Raw genomic sequence first — 18,254 nt, 5'->3', positions numbered from 1 at the left:
ACACATAATCCCAACGCACACAGACGCACACACACACACATATAGAGCACACTGGCGCGCCCGCGAGACGTGTGCAGCGGTTTTCCATAAATCTACATTATTATGAAATTTAAATGCATCCATTCACCGCTAACCATTTCATTGGATAAATTGTGCTGAATAATTAAACATTATTTATTGAAAACGCGCCGCCCAACCGGACCGTTGGCACTCTCTTCGCACTCTCGCACGGCGACTCCGGATGTTTAATGATCATCGGCAGCGAATGGCCACGCACTCACACACGCACACACACGAGGACACCACACCTCCGGCGGGTGATTGTGGTTTATTTTCCACGCGGCTATCACTGAGCCGGGGCGCAGCAGTACAGCTTCATCTCACGGTGCCCGCAGCACTCGTAAATCCGTGCCCACAACACATCGATCACCGGCCGAGAGCCGTGTTTAATCCGTCAGCGGACCCACCGCCGCACTCTGGGCCGCACTGGCTCAATGTTGCAATGGAAACTCTGTCACACACAGCGCGCGGATGGACTTCATTCACAACTGGCACGCATGTTGCGAAACAACCCACGAAGGCCCGCGATCGGTAAAACGCACAAATCGGCCACTGAAACCCGGTGTAGGATTAAAGGATCGTCTGATGACACGCGGGACCACGACGAACGTGCTCCAACTTAGTACTGGTCTTCGCTGGTGGACCGCAGAAATGCCGAACCGAAAACTAAAGCTCCCCAGCGCGCGTCCTGATCGGCCGACGAGCGATTCGCTTCTAGTGCAGGCGGCACGAGCGAGACAAGGCGACAAATCACGGCCGCCGGATACGGACGCAGCCAAACCGAAGCGCGACCCGAACGCGGAACGAACATCGGGGAAGCGTTAGCAAGCGTTACGCGTCGGGTGGATTCGGGCGTCTTCGCGTTTTCTGAACCCCGGAAGAGGAGAATTTTCCAGGCCTACCCTGGAACCGGAACATTTGTGCGACCGGTTGCAGCTGCAGAGAGCTTGTTTTGGGTGCGAAAACCTGCCCCAACGATGCACACATTTACGTATGGAGTTTACTAATTGCGAACCACGATTAGGATCGACGCATTTCATCGGCACCGATTGAGAGAATTTTTCCGAGTTTTCCAGCCCACTTGTGACACAATGGTTTATAAATTTACATTATTTTTCAATGATGTAAAAATACTTGACCTCTAGTTTGTGCTTCGTCCTTTCGTTTTACTTCGCTTCTCGGAATCATAGCTAAAAGCATTACGTACTTTGGCTTTGTTCGACCAATCACAGAGCTGGGGTTGCATTTTAATATCTTACAATCTTATCTTACAAACCTATTTCGGAGAGGTTGGAGAGCTTATTTTATGATGTATTCTGTCCTTTGCTCGTCCGTCAATGCTGTGTGGTGCGTGTGTGCTTCAATGCCTCTATAATAACTGTTTTATGTACCTTTTTTATTAATGTACTTCTTGATATACCAGTTACCAGCTTCTGCGTTCGTTTCGCCAGTGGTGATTAGTTGCGCTATTCGTTCTAAGTTATTCCTGTAAGACGTCAATCAGCCTACGTTGCCCGTTGGCTGTGTTTTGTAATAAATAAATAATTAAATAAATAAACAAATAACTGATTACTTCTGTCGTCGAATCGCAATAAGCGTGGAGTATCGTACGGTTGTGAAAAAATACCTTCTACCACACACCTGGCATTTTTATGCTTCTTCCGCATCCGGAAACTGCGCTGTGGAAATGTCCCACTAATGCGCACGCCTAACTTACTGTCTTAGAGAAAAAAATACAAATGGCAAACATACTGCACCCAGCTTACCTTGCAGTGGGATAAATTCACCTCGGAGAGGAGCAACGCAAAAAGTTTCAAACATCAAACACATTAAAAACCAATCGACGTTACTCGTCGCGTGGGGACTGCCTAACGCACCGCGCAGACAGCATCCCTGCACCCGCAACACCGTTGCCTCCGTCTCCGGTGCGCCATCCAATTGGCCGCATCACAAAACCGCAGCCGCAGCGAAGTGCCAGGCTCGGCTACTAACCTTGCGTACGTGTAACACCTGTTACCGCCAACCGGCGGCCTGGCCTTGCTTGACGGGGTCTGCCGCACCCGTTTTCCCGTTTAACGACCCGAGCGGGATCGTAACTCATCTCGCTTCACCGCCCGCAGCCGAACCGTTCGTCATGCCGCCGGCCGGCAAACGGGAGGACGGTTAATTTTCCATCGGAATAGTTTTCCCACTCCGGCGCGCCGCCATCCGATCATCGGTTTCCGATACGTTCGCTTGCGCCCTCGGGCCAGGAAAGAAAATCTGTCGCGGTGACAAATGACAAACAAAAATTAAAGAAATGATTTATCAGCATCTTCCGAGGGGCGTCCCGGGGTGAGTGGACTAAATTTATCGCTGCATTCGCGGCGCGCGCATCGCCGGTAGTTGACCACCGCTAGGCATGGCCAGGCTAGTTAAGATGGATGGCGGCAGCTTCCGAGTATACCGGACTGTACCCTCGGCCAGCCATCGGCCATTCATCAGCCCGGGCCCCCATCGGGGGACTCCGTGCGTTCCGTCTCCGGCTGTCAAAATACGGGGCCCGAAACAATCGATCGCTTAAGTAGTTTGTAATTAAGAAAAACAAATCCAACGCCCTCCGGTGGCCCTCCGCCGAGTGTACCGCGCCTTGTGCCCCATGGTAATAAGAGGGATCGGAATGATTGTTGTTTATTTTAGGGCCAGGCCCTCGCCGCAGGCCAACAGCGCCATCCGTGCGTCTACGGCTGGTGTGTGTCTTAAGGACGGTCGAGTGTGGGATCCGTACAGTGGTTTCTATTTGGTTTTCTTATGTTCTTTCCCGGTGCCTTCACCAATACCCGGGCATGGTGCCGGCAGTCATACTTTAATTTCTCAGTGTTGACGGTTTGACTGAAATAAGTGTTTGGCGTGGAAAGGCAAAACATAACCAAAACAAACGGTTTCGAATTTATTTAGAAATAAAAATAATTTTTAATGGGTTTCTTTCATAAGACTCTTCAATAGCCATTGAATGGATTCGAAATCAATTAGGTCATATCTGTCACAATACAGAGCATGTACAAAGCACTAAATGAGTTGGTGCTGGTGCTACTAAATTTCCACTTATAGTCAATCAATTTTACCACCCGAATTTTGCTGTCCTTTAAAAAACCGTTTTTAATGTAAGTTTTTTGCATTGTGCGCTATAACTCAAACAAACAAGAATGACAACAGAGATTGACCCACTCAGAATTTTTGCGTTATCTAGAGGCGCCTGTCTTCAAGGAGAACTCTAATGCCTTATATCCTACCTAGTTCAAGGATCTGATGAGAAATATTAATTGTTCATCAACCGAGAAATTCATCTGTGCTACACCGATCCCAAGGTGAGTGAAAACCATCAGTTCGCAGTACATCTACGTTATGTAAAATGTAACACATGTATGAACATATAAATGTAAATCTCCACATGTAAATGTAACATACAAATGTACAAATTTGCTGTGCCTTTTCCGCCCACAAATGTTTATTTAGGTGTATTTCCACTGTAAGCATGTCATCCAAATGTTAGAGATTCAGGATCCAAACTGTGACAGCATCGTCAGGCCGTCATGCTGTGGGTGTGCTCGTGAAGGTGGACAATACCAGAAAAGCAATCAAACCCAACTTAGGCTCACTGGACCAATCTTTGTTTTTATTGTCTCTGGCGGCTTCCGTCGGCCTCGGAGCCGGCGTCTCACATTCGAATTCGAACTTCGATGATATTTATCTTTCGACAGCGACAGCCCCACGGAGAGGTTTTATGTTGCCCCGATTCCCGGATGGGCTGTCGCCCAGTGCACATTAACGGTGCATAACCGACCGCTTTGCTCGCATACGTATTTCATAAGATCAACAAAGCCGATCACTTTCCACCCTTTTACGAGCCCGTGCATTGTGCGCTGCCAGGCCGATCCCGGCCTAGTCCAGCTGCCGCCAGCTGTACCGCTTCTGGAAACCCTAGCGTTTCCGTAAACAGACCGAACGGGACGGATCTTGGCCAGTGCAGCGTGAAGAAGAAGCATGACCTTGAAGCCAAACACTTGTCTCCTCTGTCTCGTCTCACGACGCGGTCCTCAGCATCATCTCGTTTTGGCCACGCAAAAGTGGAATCAATGTTTTAAAGCAAATGTCGCGGCCGGTGGCCGTGCTTCGAAAAGCATAGGCCAAGCATAAAATTCAAAACCAAACACACACACAGCGAGAGCAACAAATTGTAGATTAATTACTTTGCCGCCCTGAGAACCGCCCGATGCTCGCGATAGCTCGTACCGTCGAGCGCGGATTTTTTCAATCACTTTTCCATTTCCGTGTTTTCCGTGTGTTTGGGGTGAAAAACTTATGTCTCCGTCGTGCGTCGCTACGTTCCCTCCATTTCCCTCCGGGTGCCGTTCACGGTGTTGTTCCCGTGCCATGGTTTATGTTTATTTTTATTCGGTTTTATTGGTCCAGCTGCAGGCAGCAGCCTGCCGCCGTCGACCGGGTCCGGGGCAGGCTAATTTTCCCGAGACGCCAACGCCTTATTTGCCAGTCAATCCCCATTAAAAAATTCTCACTTTGTGTTCCGGGGACGGCAAGAAAAATATCTACCGGGCGTGTGGTTCCGGTACGTGCCGGTCGCCTCGCCCAGCCGGTTGCGTATTGCAATTGATGAATAATTGAAAGCAAATCCGGCCGCCATCAGTCGGCGGCACCCCGGTCGGGATGGTTGATTGTCAACCTTTCGGGCGATGGGAACAACAACCGTTCGGCTGGGGAAAAGCTTCGCGTACCAAACAAACGCCCCGCCAGGAAAGCCATCAATTTCAATTAAAAGGAAAATAACGACCACCGCCAGCGTAGGAGCGAACGAAGTGAGCTCTAGTGTAGATGGGAAATACTCGAGATTTTCAATTTTCCCAAGCCGAGAAGGTAACGACAACGGTAGGGCCCCGATGGGGGACCGAGGTTCGAGTCTTGGCGAGATTTTTTAAATCGGTATGTCGCAGGAACGCACTCCCGGGAACGCGCAACGGCGATACGTACCGACTCGGGCGCTCTTCCTTCTGTCAACGTCATTAATTTCATCGAACCGTGTGATCGTTTCGTGTCTTCGTTCTTCATACTGCCCCGCGCAGAGATCGCGCCTAGCGGCCTTGCGCACCCTGGCCTGGCCTAGCAGGGCTCGGTTGGGAGAGGATGACATTTATGGACCAAAATAAACATCCCTCTGGCCGGGCGCGGCGCGGTGGCAAAGGTAAACCAATATCTCGAAGGAGCGGAATTTTCGGTGGTTTTTTGTTTGTCCGCTCGCGCGCATCCCTCAGCGAATTGCGTTTGGTTGGGTCCCGCGGCCGGTCGGTCGCGTTGGGCCCATTACGGCTGTGCGCAGTGGCGATCGAACCTCGATCGGGGATATTTTCGTTTATTTTTAATCACCCCTCAAATATTTCGACGGTCCCCACAAACATCCCCACACGGCCCGCCCCGGATTGGGAAACAAACACATTGTCGAGCCAACAGAAGACACCGAAATAGGCATTTCCAATCAAGTGGGAAATGAACTGCTCAAAGTAATGGACTGCGCCGCATTCGAAGGGCCATGCCCCGAACGGCGTTGGCAAACAGTGGCGTTCCAAGGTGTGCCGGGCGCGGACGGCCGTGTCCTATTACGGCGGACGGGCGCGGGCCACCGGTAGTTCGCAACCCGAGCTGGTTCGCTGGTTGGTTGGCGTAATGCACATTTATTATTTGTTGCGGGCAAACACACTGAAAACGCTCCCAAAAAGGTATCGCGCGGTCACGAGCGTTCTGCTTTACAGGACACATCCCCGGCGAAGTGGTGCCGCGCTGATTGATCGCTCGGTAACCTAATCCTGTTTTAATCGAACCGCACCGGATTCGTGTGGGTTGTGTGAGAAAGCTTTAAAATTGATAGAAACTAAACTATGAAAATGCCCTTCACGGTTGATTTCCATCACACTGAGTTGGATTATTTTTTTCATTTACATATTCGATTTCTCATTCATCTCATCTCTCATTATACGATTTCTCATTTGGAAGGGTTTTTCTATCACGTTAAATTGAGATTATTATTTTGGTGTTTAAACTAGTTTAGAAACTTACGATCATGATATGTCCTTACGAAATTTATTATTCAACAAAGCAGCTTCTACCTATTATCTAAAACACTTTAGGCATCAGTAGATATTGTAACATGAATGGGGATTTACGTGGGATTGGCAGAATATTTAGACCAGCTTTCGTTAAGCATAAGAAAAGCATTTCCGGAGAATAATAATTTATGATGATGATGATGAAAGAATGATTTGATTTAGTGATTGTTTCACAAGAATTAAATATGTGTTTTCGATTCTAAGGAGATGAACAAGATTTTTTTGTACCACACACAGTATTTCGAGCGCTCATGAGAAGTGCGTTTAATTGTGTAAAATGTCTTCAAAGAAGCAGCAATATATTTGAAAATTAATGCAGATACAAATTTTATTTAAATTCTGTTCCTAAAAGCGTTAGCCGGTAACCAAACCGGATATCTTAGATTCGTGGTAGGTCAAAGAAATTGTAGATGGCGCTATCGCGTAACGCCGTTACACACAGCGTTATGGTTATATGATGTGTGCTTTTTCTCCGTTCTTGTTTTCTTTGCATGTGTTTTGATTAAGTGTAACATTTTATGCGTAATACACGTTCAAGTATTATAAATAACCTTCTACTTAAAGGTATTTACATTATTTAAATATTTTATTTAGGACCGATGCAAACTGCATGACACTGAAATGTCGGCAAATATCGAATTTCTCAACAAAATACGAGTGCGCTATGAGTGTAGGAAAGGATGTAAAATGATCGAAGAGCTTTCTACATTGCGTTTGTGGAAATTTTGAGTTTCAAATTTCTTCAACTATAAAAGCATAACGGTTATATCTATAACGGATGAAATATGAATTTAAAGTAAGTGAAATATTGCATGAGTTGGAAATGAAGTATTTCACAACGTTTGTTGAACGTATTCTTTTACGAGGCTTACCTCGCCAAACGTTACAGTCGGCTCCGTGGGGCGGATGTCAAAACCCATTTTGACAGCGGAAATGTTTTGTTTTGAAAGTTTTGTTTTGAAAGTTGGATTTGTTTTGGTTTTCACTTCTCGACGATCGTTCCAACAGAAAGGCACAGATAACGCATCCGATTACGATAGAAAAGTGGCCAACGACCACCAACCGACAAATCAGCTATCATTCACAAGATTCTAAACTTAACTTGCAGATCGAATTAATAATGAAACAATTTGACTCGTTCCAGAAGTATGCTGCGAGGCCAGCTGTTTGAGCTGTGGAAACAGAGCTGAGAACTCGTACACATTTAGCGAAGCATCAAATCGGAGGCGGAGAAAATATACCACAAAAAGCAGCAAACGTCCCTCGAGAGGAGCACCGCCAACGTAAAGAACTGGTAGTCGACAAAGGAGGTTGAAAAAAATGTTCTCTCCTTTTGCAGCTTTCATCTGTTGCTTACGTTTTTTACTCTTGTTACTTGTTAAGTAGGAGAGGTATATATTTTTATACATTCACTTACATGCTTTTTCATCTTTAGGTTTTTATTGCAATGAACAGACGTTAAAACATGAACCGAACATGGACATGGTCGTAACTTGATCCCAAAAGTCGCATGGCATGGCAAAAGTACAGATTAGTCTCACGTACGTACGTTAGTACGGCCAGTGAAATCCCAGTTGAGTTGCTAAACCAAGCAAACACGATCTTGTTGACCGAACAGATATGGCTTGTTAAATTTATGCATATCACATCAAAAGCAGAGCCACGTTTACACAAGCGTGGGGATGTTTTTTCAAAGTGCAGAATTAGTCACAACTCAAAAGTTTATTTTTTCTTTTTTTTGTATTATAGAGACTTTGAGATGTAATTGCCTAACATTCGTCTCTTAACAACTCAAAAGTGAAACAATACGTGGTACAGCAGTTAACAATTGATTTGTTTCTGTGGCCGACAAACAAGTTACAGTCTTTGTTTGCTCTTTGATTGCACGCTTTTTTTCAGTCCGTCTCGTAATAACGGAACTTCTGCTAACAATCGGCTTCATAGAATGCGGAACTGCTACGATGCGTCAGTCCTAAAGAAATTGCATGAAAACTAATAAGCAAAGTTGTGTTGGTGAACCGCGGAATTATTTGAAAAGATAACGTCGGATATAAAACGCTGCTAGCGTACTGTGCTTTCAGTAGTACCGCTGTGATAATGAAGGCAGTCGGAAGCTTTGCCTTTGCACTTTTAGCTCTTGTGAGCCTGGGAGAAACCGCTTCTCGACCAGCAGACTCTGCAGTGGGGCAAAAAGCCGGATATTCTGAACAAGGACTCTTCGACTATGTTCGCCGCGAAATGATACCACTATTGGACAGTCCCTCAGGTGAATTCTATAAGCAGCAGTTTGCTCGACTCCTTAGCATGCTAACGCCTGAGCTGCGTGAAAGTGTCCAGACTTTGGTTTACCAGTGGATCATCTTTGGAGGGACGCCACTATTCAGTGAGGAGTTAAGCGCTAAGCTAGCGGGGCACTTCAACCAGATGAATGCTGACTTCACCGGGTTCCTCGCGAGACTGGGCCCGGAGTTCCGTGAAAAGGTTATCTCCGTGGTGCAGTTGATGTTGATAGGCAATCTTCGACCGCGTTTCTGCCCGGAAACATTTGAGCGCATTAAAGAGGATTATAGGCGGGGTTGAAAGACCTCTTCTGCTGCCCGTAGTGAGTTCTTTGCTGGGTCGAAGTTAAAACAGGCATAGGAACCTATATTACTTCGAATGTACTGAACGGATAAAACTGAAGCTACAATCGACCCTCCAAAACGAGTTCTTTTGCAATTTATGCAGCAAATTTAGTTACGGAATAAAGCCCAAATGTCGTCGCATAGTCGTCGTATCATCGATTTCTTTTAATAAGCATTTATGTTTACTACTTGATTGTTTACTACTAGCAGTTTACTCTATTGATTGTTATCATTACGTTTCAAGCATAATGAATACAGGAGTATTTTTGTTATTGATAATTTCATTTGTGCCTTGTTTTATTCGCTGATTTTATTTCTTTAATTATGGTCCCGATTTTGAAGATTTCGTTAACCAACAAGGCAGGATCATTCTGTTTTCGCTTCAAGAATGCTTTTTTGTAAAGTGTGTTGTATAAGTGATCCTGCTACTTTTCAACATTTTAGTTTTGAAGGTTATCATTTGCAATGAAGAGTGTAGTGCTTTATCTCTATCTCTAAAAGAGTATTTTTATATGTCATTACCGAAGGCATACTATGTAAAGATTACATAATGGCAATAAAAAAAAGGACCACATTATACCGTGAGTTGTAGCGAACATGGCGCAAGAAAACCATTCAATTATCGCTACATTACTCCTTTTCCCTATAAAATTCTGTTCAGGATGTTTATAAATGTTTGATTGGTAGAGTAAATTACTTATCTACTTCTACACGCTAAGCTTTCGTATCGATCGGAACTATTTTGTATCACTACCAAATTCATGCAACCCGCTAGATCTGCTAGGGGGTGCCTTAAAGGGGGAATAGGTAAATGCCACCAATTGTCCGGAACGATTGGTGTTTGTTGTTAATTATAGCACTGGAAAAAGTTTTCAAACACTACGCGGTAGTGGTCAGAAACATAAAAGCGCCACGATGAAGGACGCTTTCGCATTATCGGTTGGTTGGTGGTTCTAAACGGCCCGTCAGTGGTTTGTTACAACGAGTCAACTGTTAGTTTTTTCAGAAACTCAATGCTAGTGATTATCCACTGTTTCGTGTCCCGTCCGAGGTGAGTTCATAATGGGAGTTATAGAAACTGGTGTCAAATTACTGCCGGAAAGGGTGACACACCACAGATACATGCGGTTAATTAGGGGTGCCGTTCAATGGTGTTGATTGACGGTACAAAAAAGGACAGCATTTCGTTACGCAGCCTTGCGGTCGTTATCGAATCACATTTACATGGCGACAGCAAGCAAAACGTTGTCGTACGGCATGATTCCCGGTACGAATGTTGGTGGCGCTCTGGAATGCAGATCGATTTGAATAGAATTATTCACAAGTTCTCGATTTATCGATTGGATCAATTGGTTTTTAACCCATTAATTCTATTGATTCCTTTTGACCCATTCTCCGAATGATGGCCATGGTTCGCGATAAAACACGCACGCGGCAATCTTTGCAAGTTCTCCTGAAATTGATACGGTATCTTGTCTGGCGGAGTTATCGCATCTTCGTTAACATAACCCTTATCTATCGGCGGCATAACAATAGGAGATGTTTCATAATATATTTTTGTTTACTGTTTTGACTGCTTTATATCTTTGTAAAAAAATATGTAACAGGCCATCGTCAATGACTCACGGACATCAGTTCTGAGATAAGGCTTATAGGGCACTTGTGTTTGCACCATCAGGAACTGGTTGAAGTTGTAGACTAGCAGAAGTCGCTGCTTTTCTCTTAAGTAGTCGGCGATGAAAAGATTCCACAGTTTTACGTGTTCCAGTTTGTCTGCCAAGGACTGCTTTTCACCGAAGATCGTTTAGCCATGTTTACATATTTGCTAAAAAAGATTGGATACCTTCTCGTCGGACTCTATCGGAGTCGGTCTCGTCGGAGTACATCAGCAATATCAGCAACATAAGCTGACAGGATGGTTGAGGAGTGGAAGATAATCATAAGGCCACCCTGTTTCGGATCAAAATCAGCGATCGTATAAAACGTTGGAGTAAGGCCACGATCCACATAACTGTAGCTTTATTAATGCTTTGCTAGGTTAGAGAACACTTTCTTGATAACCTGCTCCATGGCGGGTTCCATTTTCTCCTCAGGATGTTGCTGTTTTTCGTGCTTGGCAATCGCCTTTGCTTGGTACGCTTCCTTGAGGGCGTTGCTCAGCCTGCGGGCCTGCTCAATGTCACCCGTTGACGATAGTATCAGAGTCCAGATGTTGACCAGTTCCTGGTTGATTTCGCTTTGAATGTTTGCCGTTAGGTTCACGTTTACATTGACCATATCGCCCACGGTGTTGTTGGAGAACGTGAACTCGCGGGCACCATATTCCTCGGAGGATCCCGGAGGATTCCCGGATACCATGACCAGACCGACGGCGAAGAAAGCCACCAGGGCTACTATGTTTGTGCGACCTTGCATCACGAAGCTGTTTCTCTTTAGTTGTTTAGGACCTCGTGCAAGTGGCCCTATTTATATGCCATCGATGTGGGACGTACCGACGCGAATTTAGCGAGAAATCAATCTAACGCGCAGTATCTTAATTTGTTGTTATCTTCTTCAGTCGCGTAAGAGCTATTGTAGACCTTGCTCACGCGTGGCGGCTGTATCTTGTCGTATCTAATGATGAGCAGTCTACGTAAGACAACGCAACTAATCATCCCTATCAAACCGGATGATTTTTTTACCTTTTTTTAAAGTGTGATTCATTGTGAATCAGCAATGGAATGTGTGCTATCTTGTGATTCATTGTTTGTTGACGTTGAGATGAGAATTATGTTTGTTTTTTTATTAGTCGTTTGTCATTTGAATTTGAATTTGCAGCGGCGCCGTTGCGTCCATTGGAAAGCGAGTTGAATACGTGTTTCATTGTTTCTTTGAAATGGCTGTAATAGAGAAGGAAACAAAGGGATGTACACATTTGCATGTTTTACACAATTCTACCTACCTCCGGATAACGTTGCCGGAATGATAGAGCAGAGAGACCCGGTGCTGAATGAGGTACTGGCAAATGTTTTAAATTAATTTTTATGAATACACCGAAAGGAATTTGGATTCTATTGCATATAGCATAACAAAATAAAGCCAATAAGCATCCTAGCACATCTAATGCGGCTCCATTGGCGTGTTTAACATTCATGTGCTTCTGTGGTTGGGTAGCGTTCCGATACAAACGGCCGTTCGTTTTCTGTTGTATTAATCGTAATAAATGCACATAATACATCCATAAAATGGACCCAGAATAATCAGCAGGGCGAAGTAAAGCATAAAAACATGTTTCCGGACTCAGACACAGCAAAATCGATTCGAAACAAGCGGAAACGTTTCTGTCACGACGGATTCTTTCATCGCCCATGTACGCATCCGTGCCGTGGGTAAGGTCAGGCCCGCAGCATCAGTTACCATTGCATGCTGGAATGTCAAAGGTCACCGACGTCGATCGGTGGACGAATCAATTACTATTTATGTTGCCGTCCATTTTTGTACAGATACTTTAAATCCACATTATGATTGCCTTATGATTGCCTTATCAGTTCGGATTAAGATCCTTTTGCGGTGCTGTGAAGTAAAAGTGGTCACTCACCCCACCACGGGGAAAAGTGGGCCGCCACCGAGCCTCCGGACAGCCATCGGCATTCAAAATTTATGTGCAGCGGGTGCGTTTTCCTGCATCCGGTCGCGCATTCCGGGAGAACGGTTCCGATGGTGGTGGATTGCGTGCTACCATTATTTTTTCACATTTTGACAAGGCTTGACCAAGGTGCGTTACGAATGCAACCCAAAAGGGTAAAAGAATAAATAAAATCGTCTATTTGCTGTGTGGGTTTTGGGCGAGGTCGCGAGTATGCGTAAGGGTTTCCGGAATATGACCACCCGGTTCCTCGCGGCCTGCCAGATCGGATGTGGTGAATATATCAGTACCTTTCGAAACATCACCCAAGCATACACACACTCGGGCGCGCCCAGCTGCGAAACGCGACGTGCGGTCAGCCGAAGCATAAAAGACGCAAATTAATTTCCGCCTACATAAACCATAATTTCCCCGGCAGTTCCGGGTAGGGGGTTGCAAGTAAAACAATCGAACTTTTCGGCGCGTGTTTCGCTCCTGTCCGGCAGCACACTATTGTACGCGACCTACTTGTTTGCGTTCTCGCGCGGCCACAGCGAGGTGTAACAAATAGAACAGAAAAGGACACAAGGACTGTGTGTAGCTGCCCTTGCTCTATGGGGTCCGCCTGGGATGTGAATTTTCGTGGGTTTACTTAGGTCCATCCGAAAGTCCGGCCAATTGGGTACTATTGTTTTCGACCACAGGCCTTCTACGATTGGTAAAACAATGGTTAATCTTTCGTTGAAATATTTGAAAATGGAATTGCATAACCTCCCATTTCGTTCAGTCAAAGCAAAGCCAACGTACAGTTTGCCACCTTATGCTACATCGCATTACACCGTACATAGATTCCATTTTAAAAAGTAAGGGAATAATTTAAACGAACGAAGCGGAAGCGTTGCCTTATTTTTGCCTGTAGCGAGTACCGAGCTTGAAAGCTCAAGTTGATGCAATTATGAGGGTACGAACTGACGTCTTTGGCATAGAAACCGATTGATCGGAGCAGCGAGACGGACGAATCTCTTACTAAACTTCTCATATACTATTTTAAATATCTTTTATATACTATCATAAAACAGGTTTATCGTAAAAAATCGCCTACACTTCCAGAAGGACCCAACATTTTCTCCAGTGGTCATGTTTATTTTTATTTCTTGCCAATTGCATGTAAATTGGGTGTTGACCGGCGGACGTATCACGCTGGCTATGGAACCGCGTTGGCGGTGTTATATTGTTGGCCGATTGTTGCGACCGCCAAATGGGAATGAAAAATTTATCGATAATTGTTGGAGACATTTTAATGAAACATACGGTTTAATGACGGCAACAACTTCCGGACAGTGGGAAAGAAAGAGAGATTGCAATCATTATTTTTCATTACCATAATTCACTTTAATTTATGTGTTTACAAATAATTAAATCCTCGGAATCCACGTGTGTGTGTATTTGTTCGGGATGCGTGTGCCACCATTTACCAGTGGCTTGTGGCTTCCGTGACGCACCACGTATGCTCCCAAGGCCCTGCGAACATCTTCCATTTCAATTCCGTAGTTCCCGTGTTCGTTCAGTGCGCAAACCAATATCTGCAGCAGCTCCACGGAAACGTTCGTTCGGATGGTGCCCTTCACGCTCACGTTGATGCTGATAATGTCACCGATGATGCTGTCGCTGATACTGATCGGGCCGCTCGTGCTCTTCCCGGCGACGGTTGTGTCACTCAAGCTTCCAGCCAGCGCCGACAGAGGATCATCTGCTGGCGCAACGCTGCCGATGGCGCAGATCAGCACCACGAGCACTACCAGAGCCCGGTCCGGGCTGATCTTCATGTTTTAGATTTACGTTCCACTCCTTATGCTCCGAACTCCAACCGAACCACCTGACATTCATGTACTGACACCGAGGCGCCATCGATGCACCCAAAAAGTTCGGACCACTTTCCGGGTAGGTGAACTGTGCCAAAGCTCCAGATTGGTGGGTGAGATTAGATACGGTCACCCAATGAGGGTTACAGGCGGGTGGCAGGCTGGTCTCTGAGATTCTAACAGTCTAGCTCTAGTGGATTAGTTATCGCACGATCGACCGCAGGGTCATAAAAATCATTGGACGAATCGATAATTTCTGTATTACCCATGATCTGGTTCCGCCAGTACGTCGAATCGCGTCCCAAGATGAAGACGGTTTTCGTGGTGACACTCGGCTTGGCGCTTCTGTTAAGCGAAATTTCACACGCCTCTGGGTCACCCATCCCGGGGTTGTCCGATCTGCCCGGTCTAGGGAAAGGCTTCGGGTTGGCAAAGATTAGCAACGTCGTCAAGGAGAACAGCTGGAACGATGGATGGAATCGAGCTATGAGGAAGCTTTCGCGTGGGCGACGCAGAACCAAGAGCTCCGAAGAGGACACCAGCGACGGCGATGACGACGGCGATTCGCCTCTGATGGGCTTTAGCGCGAAACAGTTCGAGCAGATGATTTCGATGCTGCAGCAGCAGCCAAGGAGTGGTCCGCAACAGCAACCCGCTCCGTAGTCGGTCATTGGAAATAGTGTTGACTAATAAAGTGCGCACGGTTGTAAATGTGTAGTCGTACCGATTCGCTTCACTGTTCCGCATTTCCATCTCATTAGTGATCGACACGACCAGTAATTTACTGACCGGTAGCGTGGGTTCGTCCGTGTCTGGCCATCTCTTTGGTGGGATTTACTGTGCTTCTGTGTGTGCGCCTCAGCCAACCGTGAAACGTAACATATTCCGTACACCGGTTGGAAGAAGCTATGCAACATAGTTGAAGGGCTTCTTCGGGCACTGTGTCACTGTTAAATATGATTATCCTTGCAAAGGACACCGCACCGCACATAAATATGGTTTGACAAATGGGATGATGGCGTTGCAAGTGCGGCTGCAGTTTCTGGGCGGTGTCCGTGGAGTCGGCCCCAGTTGAAACCTGGAACGCTGTGACGGATGACGGAGTCGAACCACAGCGCGCAATGGGAAGCATGACGACAGGTTGCGAACTGACGAGTGTGACCCTAGCGCCATATCGTTGGAAAAATGACCTTCAATCCATCATATACCGCACGAAGGCATTAGAGTTTCTTGCAAATGCACCGTCGAAATCCGCCAAGCTGATGAATGGGGCCATGGTTACTCAGAGCGGAGAAAGGTTTTTGGAACTACAAATATTTTGCGCTGCTTTACTTTCTTACAAGCCGTTCATACATACACATTAACGGAATGGAGCTATCAGATGCCATTTTTGCGGTTGCCATTTGTCGGAATTCTTATCCCGAAACTAACCAGATCTTTTTATTACCGGTCGCTTAACTCCGCCCGGCATCGGGATTATGCATTCGTCCTGCCTGTCTGCACTAGGTACAAGCCCTGTAACGCTCCTCAGTGGCACTATAAACGCAAAGCCCGAGGCTTTTTATCAGTTAGCCAACTCGATAGAATCTGGTCACATGAGGTCACTTGAGGGAGATCAATAACGCAACCTATAACGTCAGAGTATCAGATTGAACATTCAAAGAGGGCCCGAGATCTTAGGTCGATGAATTGAATTTATTTTCGTACTAAATTAATCACGCCCTAGCGCCGGCGCGCGACTTGCGGGCGGTAATGTGCCGTTGGACCAGCTTCTCGACATGTTTACGCCAGAGCTTCTCCTTCTGCTTCTGCGTCAGACCGGGCGCATTGTAGCCTTTCGGTTTGGATTGCGCAAGCGACCGTGCCAGACTCTGAAATGGTTCGGGATCTTCAGTTGGCTCGGAAGGTTCGGTCACCCCGTCTTCGGTAGTTGTGGCATCCGATGTCTCCTCGGAAGTTTCTTCTGAGGTCTCTTCGGATGTTTCTTCTGAGGTCTCTTCGGAAGTTTCTTCTGAGGTCTCTTCGGATGTTTCTTCTGAGGTCTCTTCGGAAGTTTCCTCTGACGTCTCCTCAGAAGTTTCCTCTGACGTCTCCTCAGAAGTTTCCTCTGACGTCTCCTCAGAAGTTTCCTCTGACGTCTCCTCAGAAGTTTCCTCTGAGGTCTCTTCGGAAGTTTCCTCTGAGGTCTCTTCGGAAGTTTCCTCTGACGTCTCCTCAGAAGTTTCCTCTGACGTCTCCTCGGAGGTACCCTCAGATGACGATGATGGTGACGAACTGCAGGTGTTGACGTGAATATCACGGATTTCAAGCAAAAGCTCCGCAATCACATTGACCAACTCTACGTTAATTTCGCTTTTAATGTCCACTTCAGCTTCCACGTCCACCTTCACGATGTCGCCAATGTTGTTGTTATTCATCGAAATGGGTCCTGCCAACCCGCTGCCAACGAGGGCAACAAGTAGAAGTACAGCCTGTAGAACCTTCATCGCTTGCCCTGTCTGTTTAGTGGAAAAAGTCAGATACTGCTGCACCACTCAGAGTTTTGGAATTAACGGACCGAGGCTCTAATACAATCCATTTATATGCTCCTCGGGCTGGCTAAGAATGGTCGTCGTTACGGAGGTAACGCGTCCAATGTGGAACGATAAGCAATCGATGCTATTTGAAGTGAAGCCGACTGCGGGTGCGGTGCGGTGTCGTGTGGTTGTAGATAACAAACACACTGCAGATTAAATAAATCCATCGATAATCCTGAGACACGCTTCCCCTGGAAGTTCCAGTACACTTTGCGCTGCTTCCGGTTTACAGTGTTGTAAGCTCGCCATAAAGCATCGCTGAACGATGCTTGATTTGTAAAGGGATGAACGATAAAGGAAATAAAGTTTCTACACATGGCGTGTAGTTCATAACCGCGTTTTTATCGGGTCGACCGGAAATATACCTTGTTTATTCAACTTTGCCGAACTTCACCTAAACACGTTGGACACAAGAGCTTACACTTTTTACGCAATTGGCAACATATTTTCAATTTCTAGTGCTAGTCTTCTTGTGTTGCCTTTTATCAGCCTTAAGTTATGCAATCTGATTTTTACCAGATATGTTGTCTTGTTGACTTGACTTCGTTTTACATTCGCTCATCTACATATTCGACCTTTAGCTTGTCTATGCAGCCGGCAGTGCGGCAGGCCTGGTTTGCATGAATTATTTCCCATAATGAGCCACCAAGGCGATGTACGACGCTTCGCTTTTCTTGCCGCATCAAGATTAAGGACGATTGATATGGAAACAAAATGGTCACGGCGATGGCGATGAACGGTGTGCGTTTCGCACTGTAAACATTCTCTCCTTTGCCGGTCCGGTATAATCGATCACAGCCCTAGCCACCGTGTGGCATCATCAGCGGTCGACATCAGGTTGGCACGATTATTTATGAAGCCGTTTCGCTTCGTGATAGGCAACCGAACACCCGCTCACAGAAACCAGTGCCACGGTGGGAAAATAAATTAATTTTTAAGGAATATGAATGAGCAGCCCTGAAACCGGGAGCCTCTTGTGTGCTGCGGGAACCCAAAGGGACGGGATTGCATGGAATTTATTGCATTGCAAGCATGGTCTGACGTGTTGCAACCGTCTTCGACTCAACTTCGGTGACATACCATCAAACAGGTCCACCTACTCGGAAAGCGAGAGAGCGAGAGAGAGCGCGGTGGAATTACACGTTCACGTGTCGGGTTTTTCTCATGTTTACCACTGCTACGTGTTACACGCTTCGTTTGCCGCGCTTCGTTTCGCGAAGTCTTGGTTAAGGCTCGCGGGGGCAAGGATCAACGGTGAAGGCTCGTGCAGCGAATATGTCGCATTCAAACATACATCAACTCGACGGAACTCAATTGAAACCAACTGCCGTCAGCGTACACGAATCCGGCGCAGGTGACGAGCAGGCTGACCA

The 18,254-nt window shown here is 46.3% G+C and overlaps 1 protein-coding gene across 1 annotated transcript; it reads right to left on the bottom strand.

The window, feature by feature from the left end:
- Positions 1-16,020: 16,020 nt before the first annotated feature.
- On the bottom strand, positions 16,021-16,791 carry LOC128270215 (uncharacterized). Its single transcript, XM_053007618.1, has 2 exons — positions 16,370-16,791; positions 16,021-16,174 (listed from the first exon to the last, which is right to left on the bottom strand). Exons 1-2 carry the CDS (start codon positions 16,789-16,791, stop codon positions 16,021-16,023), a joined length of 576 nt encoding a protein of 191 aa, XP_052863578.1.
- Between the last annotated feature and the right edge of the window lie 1,463 nt (positions 16,792-18,254).

The sequence above is a fragment of the Anopheles cruzii genome, chromosome 3, assembly GCF_943734635.1.
Source record: "Anopheles cruzii chromosome 3, idAnoCruzAS_RS32_06, whole genome shotgun sequence".
NCBI lineage: Eukaryota > Metazoa > Arthropoda > Insecta > Diptera > Culicidae > Anopheles > Anopheles cruzii.
This window is presented reverse-complemented; position numbering and strand designations above follow the sequence as displayed.

Coding starts and splice junctions, on each gene's coding strand:
- LOC128270215 (XM_053007618.1), bottom strand. CDS start 16,791: ATGAAGGTTCTACAGGCTGTACTTCTACTTGTTGCCCTCGTTGGCAGC. Junction 16,175..16,369: donor GAGGAAACTTCTGAGGAGAC/GTCAGAGGAAAC, acceptor ACCATTTCAGAG/TCTGGCACGGTCGCTTGCGC.